The sequence below is a fragment of the Diorhabda sublineata genome, chromosome 8 (genome assembly GCF_026230105.1).
Source record: "Diorhabda sublineata isolate icDioSubl1.1 chromosome 8, icDioSubl1.1, whole genome shotgun sequence".
Taxonomy (NCBI): domain Eukaryota; kingdom Metazoa; phylum Arthropoda; class Insecta; order Coleoptera; family Chrysomelidae; genus Diorhabda; species Diorhabda sublineata.
Genome location: NC_079481.1, coordinates 8,914,485 through 8,937,138, shown reverse-complemented (window position 1 = coordinate 8,937,138; position 22,654 = coordinate 8,914,485). Strand labels below are relative to the sequence as shown.

At 32.7% G+C, this 22,654-nt stretch overlaps 3 protein-coding genes across 5 annotated transcripts in view; 2 read left to right on the top strand and 1 right to left on the bottom strand.

The window, feature by feature from the left end:
• The window catches only part of LOC130447215 (ski oncogene), a 75,140-nt gene extending 55,737 nt beyond the window's left edge, over positions 1-19,403 (top strand). The window contains exon 2 of the mRNA XM_056783903.1: positions 13,600-19,403. Coding sequence (XP_056639881.1) covers positions 13,600-14,562 — 963 coding nt within the window. The 3' untranslated portion in view covers positions 14,563-19,403. The remainder of the gene's footprint in view (positions 1-13,599) is intronic.
• Positions 1-22,654, top strand: part of LOC130447206 (protein hobbit) — a 253,401-nt gene that overhangs the window by 172,801 nt on the left and 57,946 nt on the right. The window lies entirely within an intron of this gene.
• LOC130447207 (tight junction protein ZO-1-like) overlaps positions 20,498-22,654 on the bottom strand; it is a 36,023-nt gene continuing 33,866 nt past the window's right edge. For 2 of the 3 annotated variants that reach the window (XM_056783890.1, XM_056783891.1), the window contains 3 exons: positions 21,650-21,846; positions 21,487-21,528; positions 20,498-21,076 (listed from right to left, as the gene is read on the bottom strand). In XM_056783890.1, coding sequence (XP_056639868.1) covers positions 20,895-21,076; positions 21,487-21,528; positions 21,650-21,846 — 421 coding nt within the window. In that variant the 3' untranslated portion in view covers positions 20,498-20,894. The remainder of the gene's footprint in view (positions 21,077-21,486; positions 21,529-21,649; positions 21,847-22,654) is intronic. The other variant, XM_056783894.1, reaches the window with a different exon arrangement.

The window sequence follows — 22,654 nt, the reverse complement described above, 5'->3', positions numbered from 1 at the left end:
TCCGGGTGGTTCTGTTTAAAAAAATAAAGAAATTTGATATTTATGAAGTTAAACTTTGAACACTTTTTATATACACCCTGTATAAAATGAAAAATTTTCAACATAGATTCAAATACGTCTGACCTTGCTAAAACCAAACGAACAGAAACAATTTTCATATCTTTAATAATATCGTCGTAAAAAATAATTTATAAGGGTCTGCAATTTTTTACAAAAAAATTAAGAACCCAAAAAGTATGCATTTTTCGAAAAAAGTATACTAAAACTTTACGTAGATTTCAAAAATGTATTAATATATCGGGTGTTCTATTCAAAATAACAAAGTTACGGCAATTTTTAAAAATATTTTAGTTAAAAAGATCGTATCCGAAAACGTAGAAATTTTCATGATTTTACTACCAGTATAACAAACTAAAAATGAAATTAGTCGGCGTGAAAATAATCAATCGATAGAATAGAATCCGACCTTTATAATATTTCGCAGGCAATTTCTTGCTGTATAAAAAAATTTGCATGCAACTAGGAGTACGTCGAGTTCATTTTTATACACACACACACATCTACAGACGCGACAAGATCTCTTAGGAATTTGTTTAAACATGCGGCGGCCATATTTAATTCAACGCGATGCAATAACTTTTAATTATGATAATACTCGGTAGTTTGTACGACCTTAAACGTTTTTTTCAATTCTTATTATTCCCTACTCGTCACTACTAAATCGATGGGTTTGTACGTGGTGGATTGATACGACTTTCAGAATGCTCAATACCATCTTTGAATAAAACCGCCAACGGGAAACGTCTGATATAATTTGTTACACGAAATAATTTTTTTCTACCACACCCAGTGTATATTTATTCGGTATTAAGATTCAAATTTGAAAAAAAACTTGGCATCTTCAGAAGTTTGATTATCAGTTAGGCTTCGGTAGTTCGCTGTCAAACTGATCGCAAATGTCAATCAGTCAGTGTTGACAACTTAAAAATCGCAGAAGGGTCTCTTGGCGATGCGTGTCCGTGATATGAACCACAAATCGATCGGTTTTAGTTTTTTTTAGACAGTAATTTAAAGATTTTTTGTTTGTACGAGGGAAGTCGAATAAATATTATGCTGGTATGATATAACATTCATCGACTGTTTTAAAAAAAGGGTAAAACCATAAACCATATCGATTTTTTCGTGTTCTGTAAAACAAAAGATGTTTTGACAGCGATTTTCTCCACCTCAAGAAGCTGTTGAAGACATTTCCGAAAGCAATATATGCGTTTCGTTAAAACTTGAAGGGTAACCCTCGTATACGACAAAGTTTTAGATTGGGTAAATAAACAAAAATTGGAAAAAAAATAGAAACGAAATCCATTCAATTAGAAAAGATATCATGCGTGACGTAATGTTCATTGGGGTGTAAGAGGCCGAACGGGGTTAAAACAAAACAACTTCACGCCTAACGGATTCCAGTGCGTCGAGAAAAGCTCCAAAAAAAATTGAATTTTCCGTTTGAATACCAAAAAACAACAACAACAAAACTTTTTCCTATTATCAAGTGAAATTGATATGTCTGGCAACGTGGAAGGAATTTTCGCTCGGTGTTGTATTAAAAATTGTGCGGGGCTGAATGGGAGAGGGTAGTAGGAGGGAAAGAAGGGTGTTGAGTGGGTGGGTGGAATCCCCGCGTCTAGATTCAGACTAGCCGCCCGACTACCACGTTGCCACGTTTCGAAAAATTATTATTTCCAAAACGAATATAATAAAATATTCGATTTACGTATCGATAATAATAAAAAAAAAGTTGATCATATCTGGGTGTTTGTAATTATTTTGCAACAAATTTGTTTATTATCGCATTCGACGTAAGGTTTAAATTTAATATACACCATGACCTTCTATAATTTCATATTCGGTCAGGAAAATTAAATATCTACATCTGCATAAATTGATACGTTTACATTTTTTGATTATGTTTCAATAATTTTCTAATCGAATAAAGAGAAATAACAAAATTTTTGTTAATAATTTAGCTCGAATATCTCAAGTATTCAAACTGGATACAATCGGAAAATTTGAAAAATTAGCAACGTTGCACCGTCCGCAGTGCGTAGTCATAAATACGCAAACTCACGCATAATTCACCTCTCGATGTAGTCGACTACATTCAGTGGCGGTTAACCAACTCCACGGATATCACCGAAGGCGTATAATAAATTACTCATCAACTTTTATTGTGGACATGATATTTCTCCATCTTATGAACACTTTTATTTAAAATTTTCCAACTTTACGAGGTCTGGTTATTAAATAACGAGACTGGTTACTTTTTATACGTTTTTTCCATTAATCGAAGCAGTGCTGGAAGTTTTCTTTGGTAAGGACCTTCGGGAGCTTCCATAGACTCGAATCGGGTCCCTTTCGAAGCGCAGATCTTTTTTTAAACTTTCAACGAAATCTGAGCAGACCCGTTTACGCGAAAGCTTTTGGTCAGGGGTCAGATGTGTTATTCCTCGTGTAAAATTTTTCTTTATCGGCGTTTACAGCCTCGGTAATCATTCGGATGCTCATTCGACGATCTGAAACGACGAATTGAAACAGTCATTTTGGGCGCTGATCATCTTCAGTGCTCTCTCGGCATTCACCCCACCAGTCTAGGTAGCGCGGTTTCGTTATTTAATAACCAGACCTCGTATTTTATGAGTCTAGTAGTTTCCACTTTTACTTACGAGGGTTGTATAAAAATTTTACGTTTGCAAGTTAAATTTTGAGGTTAGAAAATAAAAAAAAATGTCGTCGGGAGTCGGATCTCGTTAAAAGCCTTCCTTTTTTTACAAAAGAGGTTAATTTTTGCAATTTCTTTTTTCACCTCATATATCAAAGATGTTTAAAACTCTTATTTTATCTTTTACAACTTTTTCTACGCACAAATCGTCTTTGTACGTTTTTTTCATTGGATCCGACACAAATTCAGTTTGAAGTAAACAAAAATTTGTCAGATATTTATTATATACTTGTTTTATATTCCAAATACTTTTTTTTGCTTATTTAAGTACTAAACTGACCCTCCAATCGCAATTCAATTTTATTCAAAGTATCAATCAATCGAATTCAACTAAACTACAGTTTTAAAAAACGTAGGGCGTACGAAAATCGTTAAATTTCGCCCTTTAATATTTTTTTATTTTTATTTTCGAAAACTAGAACATCAATCTTCGAGAAACTCCTTTAAATCTCAACTTTAAATTGGATACGACGCAGTAAAAGGCGTAGATCAATTGCAGCGGTGATTCGGATTAAAAAAAATACAATTTTTAAGGTTTAATAAGACATGACATGGACTTTTCTGGGTACTTTGGGGATCATCTTCGTAGATCACAACAATCTCCATAATTTACGATATTTTTGAAAGGATAACTGTCAAAACTAACATCGTAAACTCAATAAATATCTAAAGTAGAAATATATTTTGTCTATTAAAGACAATATACATTTTTTGTTGCTTCTACTCGATTGTAGTTACAAAAAAACAACTACTTGATAGACTTTATGAGAAAAATGAAACCTAGGAATATTATTTGATTATAAGAAACGCCGTAAAATTATTAAAAATAACGTATCGCAACCTTTTTGTTGATTTAAACTTGTTCGCTTGGTGCTATTTAACATTTGATTGACGCTGCGTCGCGTCGGTTACGTCCCAGCCCTCGGAGACGACGTTCACGTCCCTTGCCGTTCGCGCTTCGATTACGACTATCTCGTCGACGTCATCGTCGTGACCTACTTCCGTGCATCGAATACGTGTCCGCTGACGCGCGACTGCGGAGCATCAACTGCACCGAATTTTTCTTTGTCGACGAAAATTAGGAAACTAGAACTAAATAATCCAAGAGTAAATTGAATCTAAACTAAAATCGGAACGCGATGTGATGAATCATTCTCTCGGTGCGGTGTATAAATGGAAATAAAGAATGCGGTAGTTTAACAATGGCGTTCAAAGTTCTCGTAGAATATATTTTATGGATAATGTTTGGTAATTTGACCTAGAAATGTTTCTTTTTTTTATATCCTGATAATGGAGACTGTTCGTTTGAAATCTACATAAATTTAATATAGGAAATTAGTTTACAAAATCATATTTCTAAAAATAATATGCAATTTTTGTTGAAAATCGATATTTCTTGCTCGAAAGCATAAAAAGATGAAGTTCAGTTAAAGATCGCTTGGCAAGATGCAAAACAACGTGCATTGCAATGCAAAACAACGTGTAATGCAATGCAATGCAAAACGCGATATTTTTTGCTCAAAAACATAAGAAGATGAAGTTCAGTTAAAGATCGCTTGGCAAGATGCAAGACAACGTGCAATACAATGCAAAACAACGTATAGTGCAATGCAAAACGCGATATTTCTTGCTCAAAAGCATAAGAAGATGAAGTTCAGTTAAAGATCGCTTGGCAAGATGCAAAACAACGTGTAGTGCAATGCAAAACGCGATATTTCTTGCTCGAAAGCATAAGCAGATGAAGTTCAGTTTAAAGATCGCTTGGCAAGATGCAAGACAACGTGCAATGCAATGCAAAACAACGTATAGTGCAATGCAAAACGCGATATTTCTTGCTCGAAAGCATAAGCAGATGAAGTTCAGTTAAAGATCGCTTGGCAAGATGCAAAACAACGTGCAATACAATGCAAAACGCGATATTTCTTGCTCGAAAGCATAAGCAGATGAAGTTCAGCTAAAGATCGCTTGACATGATGCAAAAAAACGTGCAATGTAATGCAAAACGCGTTATTTCTTGCTCAAAAACATAAGAAGATGAAGTTCAGTTAGAGATCGTTTGGCAAGATCCAAAACAACGTGCAATGCAATGCAAAACGCGATATTTCTTGCTCAAAAGCATAAGAAGATGAAGTTCAATCGATTGTTTCATGCAAGATATCGCACTTTAGAGAGAAATAAGTTTATATTCAGCTGATATAACGTTTTATTATGCCTAGGAATTATTTATATATTTCTTTATCCATTCTCAACCGATTTTTCTATGTTTTCTCATCCAATTCTCCAGCTAAACTGTCCATATAACTCTAAAGATAAAAGTAGCGGCCGATAATTATCACCAGTGATGCACTGACCATTTTTTTCTTGTTTATTTCACCTATTTTTGTTATTTCCATTTTCAAAATGCCCATAAAATATTAAATTAAGTTTGAGGTTAGGAAATTTTTTACTTCTACTTATAATTTGAAATAATAGAAAATGAATTAGGGGATGGTACTTTACAGGTGTAATTTATCATTATTCAACACAGCTCCTTCCATTCTTCCTTAAACTTCCTGGTATGGAATTCCTCGTTTTTCTCCCACTATCTATTTACATTCAATCATTTATTGTTTTGGCAATTCCTTTTTTTACGTAACAAGCAACCACAACAGGTTGAATCCCATTAAATTCGAGTGGAGATGCCTGTGGATCTTGAACATCTGCAGGTTGTAATGTTCGAGAAAGACTCTTCTTTGGTTGCTTATCCCCCAGGGCTAGAAAAAGGAGGCTCTTTGAATTAGAGTTCTGGGCGTCTACAGATCTTCATGAGCCAGGTCTGCCTGTCGAGTAGGTCTTCCAAAAACTGCTCCAGGTGGGATTATATTGGACATTTCTTGCTTCATATATCTTCCTAATTTCCTCTTGTAGACCTTTTAACTTCTGCCCTTTCCCTTTTTGTAAATTCGTAGTCTAATTTTTGTTTTTCCTTTCCAATTAAGTCTTTATGGTCTAACACAACCGGTTTGTTTATTATTCATCTTGTTAATAACTTTTCCACTATTTATTATTTTGATATCTCTTTGTTTCCAGTGAATAAATTTAAAATTTACTTACTGAAACTATCCAACGATCGTGGGCTTATCCAATTCGAAATATTCAAAATATTCGACAAAGTTGAATGCCTTTCAATTTACGAAATGTCAAAGACCCTCTTGAGCTAGAAAATTTTACGATCCGCTTTCATTCGAAAAAAAAAATCACCGAAACAAAATAACGAAATAAAAAAGCCATAAAAACTCGAAAAAAGAGAATGGGGTCCGAAGCACTAGGCTATGAATACGGATTAGCTTCCACTCAATTTACTTTCTATTTTTAATAATCATAAACCCGGAATTTATCTACAGATACTTCAGACGAGTTTATACTGAACGTCCATTGAAATATTGACACTTTACTCAATCCAAATCGATTTCAATACCAGTTTTTTCAAAATTGTTAGACGTCATCGTGAATTCCTTAATGAAAAACAATATTTAAACAACCCCCGTATTAAGGAACCGAATGAAATCCTCCCGATTAAACGAGACCCACCCGGCAGTTTATGTGCGATGAAATCTTGAAATATATTTCGGGGATAATACGGGATCGTAAAAGAGCGGGAGCACATAAAAAAAAAAGAAGAATCGCGTCGACGTCGTCGTCTCTACAATGTGACGGCGGCGCTGCCGAAACGGTTTCCGCGGGGTCGGGAGACCGAAACGGGGAGGGTTTCATTAACTTTTTCCGGGATAAGTCTCGACGAAAACGACAGCGTTGTCAGTTTTTAATATAAAATAGTATATTTCGAGATTAATTATGACGCTAGTTTCTTCATAAAATCCCCCATCTTCTGCAGGGGGACACAGCTCTTAAAGAACCCGGGGCACATCAGAATGTACTTTCGACGATTAATTCTCACCACCACACCATGTATTCGACTTGGGGGGGCTATAACCCCGGGTCCAAGAGGAGCCCATCATTTGGAAAACATTCTGTATTTTTTGATGTGTCGATACCACAAATCTAACGTATTGATTTTATTTTTAGCACCGGGCCTTATAAATCTTAATCCGGCCCTGCGTATTCGTTGGATCTCGATCGATAGTGCGAGAAATTTTAATTTTATTCTGAATTACGATGTGGCAACCTTGTTTCGTTCTAAATAGTTCTGCGTTAAGGGAGAGTCTCGCAGTGGAGTAATCTTTCATCATTGTTCGGTTCCCTTTTTTTCCGATGGCTTTCCAAAGATTTCCCGGCAACTTTATACGACTTTATAGATAAATCGCGTGAGGCGAAGCGAGATTTTTGATTTTACTGTTTTTTTATGATCGAAAAGCCGTCTGGAACACAACCGTTTACTCTTTGCACGCGTTTTTGGTAGATTTTTTTCGTCGAATAAGCTTGAAAATTGCTTATCAACGTCGCGAAGGGCAGATACTCAAAAAAATTAGAGAAATGTTCATATTTATTTGATAAAATTAACGATATACTCTAGATACTATAAATAGTGATTTGATTTTGAAAAAAACCACAAAAATTGAAGAATTTGTCTTATTTTTCACCCCCGATTGCATCAAACTAGAAAAAACTGGGTGGTTCTATTTAAAAAGATAAAGAAATTTGATATTTATTGAGTTGAACTTTGAACACTTTTTATATGCCCCCTGTATAAAATGAAAAATTTTTCAAAATAGATTCAAATACATCTGAATTTGCTAAAAGCAAATGAACACAAACTATTTTTATATTTTTAAGGGTGTCCTCGTAAAAAAATTTATAAGGGTTTGCAATTTTTTATAAAAAAATTAATAACTTTGTTATTTTTACTAGAACATCCTGTATATTAGTACATTTTTGAAATCTACGTAAAATTTTAGTATACTTTTGTCTAAAAACTTTTTTCGAAAAATCCATACTTTTTGGGTTATTAATTTTTTTGTAAAAAATTGCTGACCCTTATAAATTATTTTTTACGACGATATTATTAAAGATATGAAAATAGTTTGTGTTCATTTGCTTTTAGCAAATTCAGATGTATTTGAATCTATGTTGAAAAATTTCTCATTTTATACGGGGTGTATATAAAAAGTGTTCAAGTCATCTCTAAAAATTTTCCAGAAAACATTTAATATCTGGATAACGGTAAGGTTTAGGTATAGGAAAGTACACATGAATTTGCCTTATTTTTTACCCCCGAATGTATTAGAATAGAAAAAACCGGGTGGTTCTATTTATAAAAATAAAGAAATTTGATATTTATTAAGTTAAACTTTGAACACTTTTTATACACATCCTGTATAAAATGAAAAATTTTTCAAAATAGATTCAAATACATCTGAACGTGTTAAAAGCAACCGAACAAAAATCATTTTCATATCTCTAAGGGTGTCCTCGTAAAAAAATTTATAAGGGTTTGCAAATTTTACAAAAAAATTAATAACTCAAAAAGTACGCATTTTTCAAAAAAAGTTGTTAGACAAAAGTATACTGAAATTTTACGTAGATTTCAAAAATGTGTTAATATATAGGGTGTTCTATTTATAATAACAAAATTACAGTCGATTTCCGGTATATACAGATAGTTTTAACTCTTCGTGGGACGCCCTATATATTCGGATTAGTGAAACGGGGACGAATTTTCCACTTTTTGTATATTTTATATATGAAATTGGGAAAAATAATTTAACACGCTTTTTATCGAGACAGGTACGAAAACCGTGTCCATATTTCATTATAAAGTCTCATTATCACCAAGTCAAAATTGCTGTGATAAATTTGTACCTGCATACGAGAAAAAAAAAATGATTAATTGCCGTCTAACATACATAGAGTACAACTAGGGCGGTTAATAAAAAAGACCCTTCGACTCTGGCGATTTTTTGTCAAGTCGCGTGCCATTTTCTTTAATGGTTATACTAATAAAAATGTTTTGATGATTATAACAAATTCTAGAAACAAATAATTTACGAAATCATTTAGCAATTCAATTATTTATTTATGGAAAAACTACGAGGTGTGTAAAAAGAATACAGTAAAACATATATAATAGAAAATGGCCTTTTAAGTTTTCATTTAATCGAAAACTAATTAATTTTAACAAATTAAAAAAAATGTTTTAGGACGAAAATATTTTCTTAGTGTACGTATCTTTAGTCGCGTGCGTGTAAATTTCTTTTTTTTTCGGTAGCAAGAACTATTAACAAATAAATAAAGAAAAAATACGCGTTCTAATATAGCTAAAAAAGGGTGATGATAGTTGAAGACGGAAAAAAGGGTTGATCGATGTTAGATGCATGAGAGGTCAGAAAGTAAAGAAAGGGTTGCTTTGTCGAGATTTCAAAGGGGTAGAAGGTTCGACAAAAGGGAAACAGAGGTGTAACAAAAAATATTGTAAAAAAGTAAATCAATAATCCTTGATCAGGAATTTAGTTTGAGTTTTCGTACAGGTGAAAATTTCGGAAAAGAATTTTTGAAAATCTGATTCCTTTTTAAATTTGATACGACACCATGAACGTTCATAACGTCTAAAAAAAAAGGCTTCGGAAGTCATAAAATTCGAAATGAAACTATTAGAAAAATTCTCGTCGACCAATTACCACAAAATTACGATTTTTACGATAATTTCCGTTTCCGTAAAAAGAATATGGTATGGAACAGAGGTAAAAAAAGAGACTACCGCAATGAACGAGGCATTGCTGCATCGAATACTACTCGGAATTCTTGTGTCGTCCCTTTTGATGAATTACCCTCGAGGGTTTACGTTTCGTACGATCTGGGGTTAAAGTTAAACGCGTATACAGTGGCGGGGAAACGGAAGGTGTCCACGGGATAAACGCAAACTGAAATTTAACAAATATCTACTTTTTATCCCCAGGTGCACCACCAGGAGTCCGCGGGAACCTCTACACCGGCAGAATACTTGAATTTCCATAGTTAGTTTTGATTTTTTGACGAATCAGTAAAAAGTTTCTGTGTTTTTGAGGTTCTATGGTTTCGTGGTTGATGCTCCTCTTTTGGATAACTTCCGACTGCACGTGAATTGTGCGATTTGACACATACCAAGGGTTCGATTCTAAGCACAACCCCACAGCTCAATTCATTTGAGCCAAATGACGAGATTTGTAGATAGTGGAGGAAAAACTCACGTTTGACAACACTGTTATATCGTTTTAAGATAGACAAAAATTTATAATTGGATATAGTTTGAACCAATCAACGATTCCTATTGAGGAACCTCCAAAACACGTGATTTGAACGCTTCAACCGCTTCTCCAGGTGTAGAAAAACGTTATTTTTAATCTGCGGCAATAAGAAGAAATCATCGTGTACCAAATAAGGTCTATACGGTGGATGAAGCATCTATTCGATGTTTTGACTGTTCAAAAACGATTTCGATTGAACTGATTTCGCGGTGGAGAATGATTCGTGTATCTTGGAACACTTCTGGCAAACAAATGCTGATCTATCTTTCAAAATCTAAGTCGTTTTTTTTTTAAAACATGAGAGCACTTGCGGGGAACAATTTTTGTTCGATTTGGCTCGTCTTGAAACACCGTGTGTCACGTGACAATCTTGTAATACCGATTTACTTATTCAGTGTTGCCAAATCTCAAAACATGAGCAGCAATTCGCGTAAATACTACACGGAATAAGTTCATTATCCAGATAATTGATTTTTTTTGTATCCTTTGCACGAGAATAAAAAAGGACGAATTACGTAAGCGCGCAGTCCTAAACTTGATGTAACCATCAACAAATATTTGAAACGGGTTTAAAAGACAAAATGATTTGGACGGATTCGAAATAGGAATTAATCTATACAAAGGATCCACGAAATTACCTTCGACAACCATTCAGGGGTTATTAAGTGAAAAAAGGAATAATGAGAAGGTATTACTATTGGATCAGGAATCGAATTTGGATTTTAAATAAGACGTGTTTCCGAAATAATCATTTTTTTTTTAATTTTATATAATTTGTTTACAAATTCACAAAATAATTGATAGAATTTCGAATATTTATAAATGAAGATATCAAATTGGGCGATATAAAACGTTGAAGAAAGAAATAAATTTATTTCTACGTATCGCCCTTACGTTTTAACGTCTTGATTCCCTCTACCCCATCTTATTGTCTTTTCCCCCTATTTTTTTTTGTTTAAGAATATAAAACATTTAAAGTGTTTACAAAACCTTAATTATTAACGGCCAAACACACTTAAACTTCAACAAAAGAATAAAATCGACGCTAAACTACAACTACTACTAGCGAAATGTATCCATTGCCGTACTAAGACTTTTTATCAAAAAGGTAACAAAATATTCATACCTGATCACGTCTTATATTAATTGGACTTACCTGGAACAAAATAAACAACATTAGAGATACGGATTTATGTGAAAAAAAAAACACTTCTTTATTATCGTTTCAAAGCTTGGATCTGAGACAAGCAAAGACTTTTTCAGGAAAACTGTAACTGAAGAAGATCTGCTATTAACAGGAGTCTTTAGCCCTCTATCAACATTCTCTCGAAGTTTGAGAAACTAAGGAACTTCAGAATACTAAACTTGGAAACATATGAAATAGAAGAAGAAGATCTCAGGCAGCTAGAGCCACCACACCACATTCTGAATTTTCCCGAATCGATTTTTGAGATTTAGAACCAGGAAAAAGTCAGATGGAGTCAAATCTGACGAAAACGTTGAATTTGTAATCAAAAACTATGCCACAGTTCTCTTGGATTATTTTGATGATAAATCTGGTGGTTAACCACGAATTGTTTCACGTAAACCCTTTGAAATAAATCCTCGATTAACCAAAAACGAAAAATCGATTTGCGACTAAATTCGACGTGGTTTATTTTCGAAAAATCGTTGTTTATAATAGACCTTAAATCCACGACTGGTTATAAATTAAACGTTTGATGATTGTAAAGTAATCAGTCCTTTGTGAGTATTTTATATGTAAAATTATAATTTTACGCATATTTTAATGTTTCCTTCTTTCTTTTGTTGTATCAACTTGTGGACAGCAGTAATTTAAGTCAATCGAAGTGTGTTAAAATCGAGACTAGTTGGCAGATTGATGCAAAGATTTCGAGAGACCGGTTCACATTCTAGGAAGCCTGGACAAGGACGTCCTTCATTTTTAACTCCTCCTCGAGCATTTTTTGTAATTAAATTCATTAAGAAATCGGGGAATGACAAATGTCGAACTCCAGAGCCTTTCACAAGAAGTAAATATCTCTGATAGATCAATAAGACGACACCTTCTACAAAGCCGAAGAACTCTGCAGGTACTATTGCTAGACTACGATTTGCAAGGCAACATTTAGATTGGAATTTAGAAAATTGGTGCCAAGTTTTATCTACTGATGAGACAAGAATCAATCTAAGAGGTACAAGAAGATTTGCGCAGTTTTGTATCATTCCAAAGAGGATCTATCAGGTTTTGGGGAGGAATTCTTGAAAATCACGTCGTTCCGTTTGGGCCATTTGTTGGTGGTGATGATTTTCGTTGCGGTAGATGTTCTGAATTACCAAAACGAAATAGGAATTCGTACCTCCTTCGGACTGGCCACCAACAAGTCCAGATATGAATCCTATCGAGCACATCTCTTGAACATTATTGTTTAGAATACAAGTTTTATTTTTAAGAAAATTCGGTTTTACTTTGTACAAAATCACTACACGTTTCTTATTATTGCGTCGAAATGATTGAAAGGAAGTTGAAAAAATATTTTCAGAAATCGGGGTGGTGGGTTTTTTTACCACGAGGGTATTTTGAGTCGATCTATGAGAAATATCGAGAACTTCGACGATTTTCAAGACTCCGCTTGTACCTTGCAATAAAATAAACATTTCCGTAGTCGTATATATGAAATTTCAAGAAAATGTGTTGAATTCAAATTATTTTTATATCATAATCGACAGTATTTATTAATTATTTCGAAAAAAAGGAGACAAATCGAATTTTTAATTAATTATGTAACGACTTATTGTAATTTAATCAATTTTATAACACCCCAAACTGTTTATTTTCCACTAAATCCCTCAAATTCGATAATTAATAATAAATTTGATCGATTTTAAATTTTTTAACAGCAAATTTCGTCTCAAAAATCAAAACTGTTGCTATTTATAGTTGCGCTACATATATTCTTATCATTAATATTTTTAAACTAAATTTTTTTATCACAATTGCGTAGGAAGATGCATTTATTATTTTACCATTATTTTTTTTTTTTGTTAAATTCTACAATAATCTGAAGTTATTTTAATGCAAAATATTTTTCGTACACCCTTTATATAGCTATTCCGTTCCGTTGACAAAAAGAACAGGTATTTCGTTCCCTCCGATTCGACGACGTCAAAAAACAACCCCCGAAGCGCGTATTACATTGAAATAAGATATGCATGAGATTCCGATCCTTTACTACTAATCTCACCCCGTACGTAAAAAATAAATAAAACTGCCCTTGAACCAGATTCACCCCTCGAAAAATATTATATTTTTGCATATAAATCTTTTTATTATCGAGCTTATTATTTCATAAATTCGGTCGTAATACCTTAGGGGGCGTTCATAATATTTCGATCTATTCTTTTTTTACGGATTATTAGATATCCCTTAAGACCTCCCTCTGTATATTATTCAAATAGAGCGTAAAGAAAAATATAATAATAGACGATCTCGATGATTATCTTATTTATGTTAATAATAATCTTTTAGTACGGTACTCGTAGTTTAGAGATAGGGTCTATTAAAACCTTTTCGGTTATAAATAACTGTTATTTTTTTGATTTCAGGTTCCTTCTATGGCCGAAATCATCAAAGATCACGAATTGCCGTTGAAGAAACAGAAATTGAGCGAATACCACAACACCCTTCAACAAATTCCGTACAGTATGCAACACATTCAACAAATTTACGCGAGTTTAGATCCCGTGTATATACAATGTTTGCAGGAATTTTCTTCGGTGAACCGCCATCTATCGGCGTTTAAGCCAGTCGTGCAAGGTATCAAAAATTCGAAAATTAGACACGCGAACGCCATGGGGGGGAAATATACGACGGATCCGCCGGTGTTGCAGAACCCCGAAAGAGTCGTGATGATGTCCGAAAGCGAACGATTCGAACGCAGTTACCAACCGAACGTAGCTCTAGCGCCACCTACGCCGAAAAAACATCGTTACGGAAAATCCGGTAGGGAATTCGTAAATTCTAATGAATTTATAACGAAAATAAAAGTCCCTTCGCCCGCGACATTAGAAACGGATACTCAAATCGTGGAAAGTATCAAAGAAAAATCGGTTTCGGTCGTACAAAGGGCGAAATACAATCCGGAAATAGAATTATCGACGGATACGGAAGATAGCGCGTCCGAAACTTCGGAAAAACACGAACTAAACAAATTAGAAGATATTCTAAAAGAAGTAGATTCGAATATCAAAGACAAAGTTCTCGATTATATAAAAAATATAAATAAAGAAAACGAAAAGTTAACGCAGGATTCTCGTACGAAGGAAGAACGAATTAGACAGTTGGAATTCAGAAACGGGGAATTATTGAAAGAGTTAAACACGTTGAAGCGGATCAATTCTATTGAAAACAATAATCATCATCGCGAAAACGGAGATCACAGTCCGAAAAGTAACGGATCTTCTATCATAACTTCGACGGATTGTATAAACTCTAATCACATACAAAAAAGCGTGATCGCTTCGATCGGCGAACAAAAAGATTTGATCGTAAAGACTGCGCCAGAATGATCTGTAATTGTATACAAACAAGAGTTTTCTCTTTAACGAAAAATTCATTTCGGACCGAGCAAAAATTGTCAATTCAAGTACTGATTGTTTTATTGTTTCCTTTTTTTGAAACGATCTTTTACAAATTGAAAGAGATTTGAAAACTCAATTCGAATCGCCCCTTTTAATTTTAAGGTTAGTTAGTACGGGATTTACGAGGGAGGTTCGAATATAAACTAGAATTAATTTTGCTTTAAACATTACAGAGTCGAAATTTTTTATAATTCTACTTTTTTGGTTACAATATATCGGGTTATCACGCATCGAGGATTCAAATCGGGATCATAAGGACCAATTTAGTTCAACGCAAGTCAATCGCATCGTTTTGATATGTAAACAGTTTTTTTAGAAGGTTTCTCTAATACTGAGTGTTACTTCTTTCGTGTATCAAAACGTGGTATACAAAACCTTCCATCGTTGACAGTGTGACCCACGCTTTAACTGGCGCTTCTTCGTTTTTCCTCTTGGAGACGTGTACAAACTACCTAACGTGTGAATTTTGGCTCAAAATCAAAAGTCTCGGTGGTAATTGCTCGCGTAATTTCATATTATCTTTGACCAAAAAACGAATAATGATACGTTACGTAAGCGAAAAATACGAACTTCCCTCGTAAATCGATCGTTTATGTTACCATCTATTTACAGCAATTCGGAAACTTGGTTAATGATCTAACCGCCATTACTTTTTGTACCCTTTTTGAATTTTATTTTCAAAGAAATGTCCTTTTTGCATCTTTTGTCAGTTAAAAAATAACCGATGTTGGAATAGAAACTCCCACCTCTACGTTTGTTTTATTGGTAAATAATTTACGACATTCCGCGATGAAACGGCACTGTGAAATATCGATAAAACATTTTTTTTAAATGTTATATCGATGGAAATACTTGAAATCAAATTTGACCCGGACGACATTTTCATGTATTTGTATAGATATTTTTATAATCTAAAATAGGTTGTTTCCAAAACCGTCTTCAAAGCTGATTTAAAAATTTACAAAAATCACAAGCGTCCAATCTGGTTTTTGCAAACTGACTCGTTTACGACGCTTCAAAACGCCCAATTAAATTTTCTTTTTTGATTGTTTGACGAATTCTCGAAGTTTGTTCCAATCTGCCAGTCTGGACCGTTTTAGGAAGCGTTTAAATGATACTTTCAGCGTAATTTTCGACTATACACGATGCCTAAATCGGTTAGAACACCGGCACCGTTCCAAAGACGGTTTTTTGATGTTGACATCATCTCAAGTTTTCTACTGTACTAAATGTCTTGCACCACTGAAATAGCGATGTAGTGGACCCCCCAAAAGATTTCGTAGCCGTAATTCATTATAAACAAACACATAGATTAACACGTTGACTGCCAAAGCAATTTTCCCAATTTTATTTAATCGTATTACGAGGACTGGCTATTAAATAACGAGACTGGTTACTTTCCATACGTTTTTTCCATTAATCGAAGCAATTCTGGAAATCTTCTTTGGTAAGGAGCGACTAAAATCGGGTCTCTTTCGAAGCAGATATTTTCCTAAACTTTCAAGGAAATCTGAGCAGACCCGTTGACGCGAAAGCTTTTGGTCAGGGGTCAGATGTGTTATTTCTCGTGTAAAATTTTTCTAACCGTTTCTTTGTCGGCCTTTACAGCCTCGGCAATCATCCGGATTACCAATCAACGGTTTACATACACAATTTGGTTGATTTTGGATACTGTTTCCGGAGTAGGGGCGACCTGGGCGCTTGTCATATTCAGTGGTCTCTCGGCACTTATTAAAGCATTTACACCACTCAAAAACACACGCACGAGATAGGGAATTGTCCCCGTAGGCCTTCTGCAACAATTTATAGCACTCAGGTTGAGTTTTTTTATTCAATTTAACGAAAAATTTGAGATTGATACGTCCTCTAAGCGCGCAGTTTCGATATTTAATAACCAGACCTCGTATATCATTGAAAATAGTAATTTAAATACAAAGTTATTAGTAAAAAAGAAAATTATTTCTTAGTCGATTTACGTAAAAAAGTTTATTACGAATTATGTGGTAGCTGTTGAATATACCAGTCCGGGTCAAATTGTTTACGATTTTTATATTTTCGTATAGACTCGGAAAATCTCTGTCGTTTTGTAAAAGATTTGTGTCGATTGGGAATTTTTCCGAACTGATGTATAAATTTTTGCTCTGTATAAATATATATTTCAGATTGATATGTACATAGTGTAAAGAAAAACCGAGGCAAGTCGTACTACAAACGTATTATAGTAATTTCAATATACATATATGATTAGAAATTTTATTTTTAAATCGGAATTCCATTCCCGTATCAAATGAGACGAAATTTTATCGTTATTACGTGGGAGAACAGAATGTCTTTGAAGCTAAATACCCAACGACATATTCTGTTTTATATATATATATATATATATATATATATATATATATATATATATATATATATATATATACGAGAAGCGTACGAAATGTTGATTTTTTAAACAAAAACGAAATATATTCGAAATTCTCGTAATTTAGAAAAAACATTTTTTTTCTAATTTGTCATATTGTAGAAATGAATAAAACGTAGTCGCAATTTGATTTTGGGGGTTGTCGTTCCGATGGATTTTTATGTAAATTTACGCCTTTGTAGATGATTCTCGAGAAAAACAAATTGTTAGAATTTTTCTCCAAAATTGTTCTTGTTATGATTGTTTTTAATTTATATTTAAAAATTGTTACTCGGTAAAATATTTTTTATGACTCGAAAGTACAAAATGGGGTGCGAAGCATCCGCTTAAAAATATTATTGAATAGAAATATACAGGGTGAACGTAAAAACAAGTACCGAACGATAGAAAGAACATCTTGCGAACGATTCGTATAATAACACGAAAATGATCTCTTAGGATTTAGTTTTAAGTTATCGGAAAGACAAATAATTCATTGATTAGTCATTATTCACGTCTTTCGGAAATGATTAAAAAACAAGATGAATTGATCGATCGATTGATGATCGTGGTAGCGTTTTTTTCACAGATTCACTAAGGCCGGTTACACACGATCCGGGCGAACGTCCGCGTGTCCGTAACCGGAAAAAATTTTCATTATTGAAGGCCCGAATGTTATTTTACGAAGAAAACAATTTCGATTTTCGATTTTTTTTGATATTCAATAATAAGATGATAAATGATAAGGGTTGGATATAAATTTGAATACGGTTTGTCTTCCGAGAAAATAATTTTAAATATTCGGTACTGCAAAATACGTGTTACTCTGTATAAAATTATATTAAAAATAATAATATTAATAATAATAATAATAATAATTAGAGTGTGTGATTGTGAGCCTGTGAATGTATAACTAAAATTGCATTTTTGACGTAATCGACCAAACGAAATATTCAAAAATTCGAACTCAGGTATAAAAGAAACGGAATCAATCATTTTTTTTTGTCTCTTGTATATATTCCAAGATCGATAATTGATATCAAAAAACAAAAATTAATAAACTGTTGAAAATGCAATAGAAAATTTATGAGGCCGATTTTTGTCTCCAATAAAAACTTTATTAACGTAAAAAAAAACAAAATACTTATGCGGGAATCCATTTATAAAAAAAATAACGAATTTTCCGAAACAATTCGATTTTTTCATTCCAATTTACCATTTTCACCCACCCCTTTCGATTTGTAATAAATAAACGGCGGCGACGTCAAACACCCTGTATATTAGATTAAAAATGAAAATAAAAATCGATTTGTTTTAGGAATTTCAATATTTTATATAAAAATTGTTACTTTATAGACTCTAATTGAATTTGAATTGAATGAATTAACAAACGATCTGACAACACTGTAAAAACTGATTTATTTCCATAGAGTTTATATTAAACATAGAGTAATTGGAATTGTACTATTTGAAGATAGAGAAAAAACATCGTTTCACTACGCTATCTCTTTCTCTCTCTTCTCGCTATTAAATGTTTATCACGAAAATTTGACATCATGGTGATCCAATCAGAAATAGACTAATATTCTTTTTCTCTCTCTTTCTCTCTATCACTTCTCTTTCTTTCTCGTGTTTAAATTTAGTGGAAAATTTTGTTTCATCGATTTCTCGTATAAGTTTGGTGCCGACGAAATTTTTTAGTTTTTTCATGATTTGGCGTTCGATTATGTTTTGTTGGAAGATTTTGATTCAATTTTTGTATAAACAGATATTTTTATATTTTTTTCGTTGAAAATAATGTGATACTTGGATTTTTTTGTTCCCCGAATGTTCATCTCAGTATTTTCAAATTCCGTAGTGTTTTTTTTTTCGGAAAAAAAATTGTCAAATGGCAGCTCATTACGAACCGGAAATTGTACAAAATAGACGAAAATTTGTTGGCGGTATGTCTGTGTGCGGAAATTTGTTTACTATTTTTAGACGAAATTCAAAATTGTTCCTAAAAATTTAAATAAGATTTTGAACTGCCATTTTTTGGAAATTTGTAGCAATATATTATTATTATATAAAAAAAATATATATATATATAATAAGACAGACAGACAGGCATACTTCGATCGGATTTTATCGAGATTGTTGAATTTGTTATTGAATTATATATTTTGTGATCTCAAAATATGTAAGAATGCTGTTGACTGTACTTGGTAAGCTATAGATAAGTTTGTGTGTGTTAAAAACGTTCATAGCTATTATTAATATACACAAAATTATTTCTTAAATATATATTTCTGAATTTTATGTGTCAAACAACAAATAAAATTAATTAATTTATACGCTCTTTGAGTTTTAATTTGAAATTTTATACCGTAACGCCATCTCGTTCTGAACGCTGCTAATAAAGTCAATAAAGAATCGGCCATGCTTAATACAAGTAAAACAAAAATATTTCAATTCGTTCTGTATAGGTGGCGACTCTAGTCAATAGAGAGTCGGCCATGTTTAGTCCAAGTAAAACGACAATATCTCAATTCGTTCTGTATAGGTGGCGACTCTAGTCATTAGAGAGTCGGCCATGTTTAGTCCAAGTAAAACGACAATATTCCAAATCGTTCTGTAAAGATGACGATAATTGTCGATAAAAAATTGTTCATGTTTAATCCATAGTAAAATTAAATAGAATTTCAAATCGTTACATAATTGGAAAGACAACAATTTTTATTACGAGGGAGGTATGATTAGTTGCTTGTTTTGTTTGAAATGATGAAAATATTAAAATATCGCTCGAAATATATGATAGTGAAGTTAAATAAATTAGGAGAGGAAAGAAATGCTGACGTTATTCCCTATTTTTAATTAATTAATAATATCACTCACCCAATATAGGTATTTACAGCTTAATTTCAATTTTCCATTTGGTTATCACTATTTATCACTAGCACTAACTGAACCGCGGTGGTTGCGTTTCCACATTTATCACTGACATTAAGGTATACATCACATAATCATCCCCATAGTACTGACTTGTTAGTCCACTACGTTAGAGCAACCTCAAGCCAGTACTTGTAGTTTGTAGGGAACTAATTTTTCGAAAAAAATTAGCTTAACCCAACAGCCTCGTCCTCGTACTCAAAGAAAATCTTACCAGAGTGCTCGGAAAGTCATTTGAGAGATAAATCATATTTATAATAAAATAAAAAACAAACTTTCAAGATTTTTTAAATTTCAGTTCAATTCTGAACAATCCTGTATAATGACGAATTTTAAAATAAGTTTCACTTCAATAATTTACACGAAAATAAAATTTTCAGAATTATTTCCTCATAATATAAAATGGAGTGTATATTAATTTATAATTATCCATAAAGAAAAAATGGTGGAAATGCGCCAATTTGAAAATTGATTTAACCAAACTAAATATTGATTTAATTTTAAGGAAGTAAAAGGAGTAAAAAAATGAAATGAATGCAATAATTATTTATTTTGTTCCGTAAATAATTATTATAAAATGAACAAACTTACATTAGGACATAAAAATTGGTTAAAAATATGGAAATATCAAGATAACGAACCTTGTTTATACAAAATATTTGAATAAGAAAAAAAAACAAATTACAAAGAGACACGTATCAATACAATTATTATTATTCTTTTTTTTATTGAACGGAATGTCTCAGTGGAATCTGAGGTTACGTTTCTAAAATCTATGACCAAATACAAAACAATCACAAAATAAAAATTTTGAAATCCATACGATTATAACGATCAGTCGATTAATAATTTTGATTCGTTAAAAACCAAAAAAAAAAATAGTAAAATGTAAAAATATACCGAGGGTTTTTTTTCGAAAATTTTTATTTTAAAAATGATCAACTTTAACAGCAACGCTGTTGGCTGCGTGATTACTGGGAAGCAAAATGTTGTCCCAATCTGTATGGATGTCTTGCTCCGAATCGGTGGCTTTTAAACTTATTCCTAAACTCGGAAGGGTGTTGGCGTAATGAGGGATATTCAGAATCACAGGTTTCATAAACTCAGTACCTGAAATTGAAAGTTCGAAAAACCAAAAAATTCCAAAATAATAAGAAACAACAAGCAAGATCGGTCATTTAGAAATTGTGACTTACGGGGTGACACCATGTTAAGTATTGATGGTAGAATAAAAATGGTATCTCATTATAAATTATGGGAAATTCTGAGTCATTTCTGATGTAAAATAATATAAATCAACACTAAAGATGACTTATTCAGAATTTCTGAGTACTACAGGGTGGAACTATGATGAATAACAGATACAAGTAAGTTTGAGTCGATGATTTTGATAAATTTTGAATCATTTTTGATCAAACGTTGATAAAATAAGTTACAGTTAGTTTCAATTTGAAAATATATCAAATTGGGACCGAAACCGAGGAAAAAATAAAAATTTTGATAATACGTTGGAGACTTACCTTGTGGTCCACACATCACCAAAGGAGACAGCATAGTTTCACCTAGAAACCAAACGAAAAAAAAAAAATAATAAAAAATGTCACGAAAGAAAAACTCGAAAATGGAATTTATGTACACTGGTTTCCACACAAAAAACATAAAAGAATCATGCATATAATTTACCGTTATCTAGATCTAATGGAGGAGTATTTTCGCATAATCTGGGATCAGAAATGACAAAATAGATTAGACGTTCTTCTCCTTCGGGTATAGCACCGGGGGGTACTTGCAGACTAACCCCCCAATAATCGTTGATCAAAGTACCTCCATTGTGACCGACTGTCGCCGAAGTGACGTCTCTTTTACTCGGTCTCATATCCCTAGAGTATCAAGATACAAAAAAATATTCAAAGTATTTTTTTGGAAAAATAATGGGGGAGGGGGGCGAGTATTGGAAGATCGAGGGTTAATTTACGAATTCCGTTTTTTTACATCAACCGTACAAACTTCCAACAATTCTTTGTTATTATGAAATGTTGCTAATGCTCTATTTATCGCAATATTTTCGTTGTTATTTTTTATTGTGTAAAAATGAGTTTACGAAAACTGTTTATGGACCTTTTTCAATGAATCGTTCGAGAAAAATCGCTAAAAATGCGATTTAAACAAAAATCCCTAATCTTACTCGATTAAATATATTGATTGATTATGATAAATTTTCACTCATTTCTGTCTGTATATTGATAATATTGAGTCCGAAACTGAAATTACTCATAATATTTCGAAATTATGTGTAGTTTTCGAAGAAAAAAACCACCGAAGTCGCCAACTAAAAAATTCTGGATCGTTTTTAATAAAATTATGATGAATTAACATTAAGGAACAATAAAAATGCATTCAGCTGATACAAGAAGCATGAATTTACATCTGGTGAAGATATTTCGAAATTGTGAGTCGTTTCTGATCAATTTTCGAAAAAAAAAAAAACCCGCCAAAGTCGCCATACAAAAAGTTCTGAGTAATTTTTAATAAAATTATAATGAATGAACATTAAGGAAATGAAATCAGTTGATGAAACGATGATAAATGAAGCATGAATATACAACTGAAGAATTTATTTCGAAATTTTGATACGTTTTCGAAAACTAAATGAAGGGCTAAAAGCTAGTAGTCGATAAAATCACAACC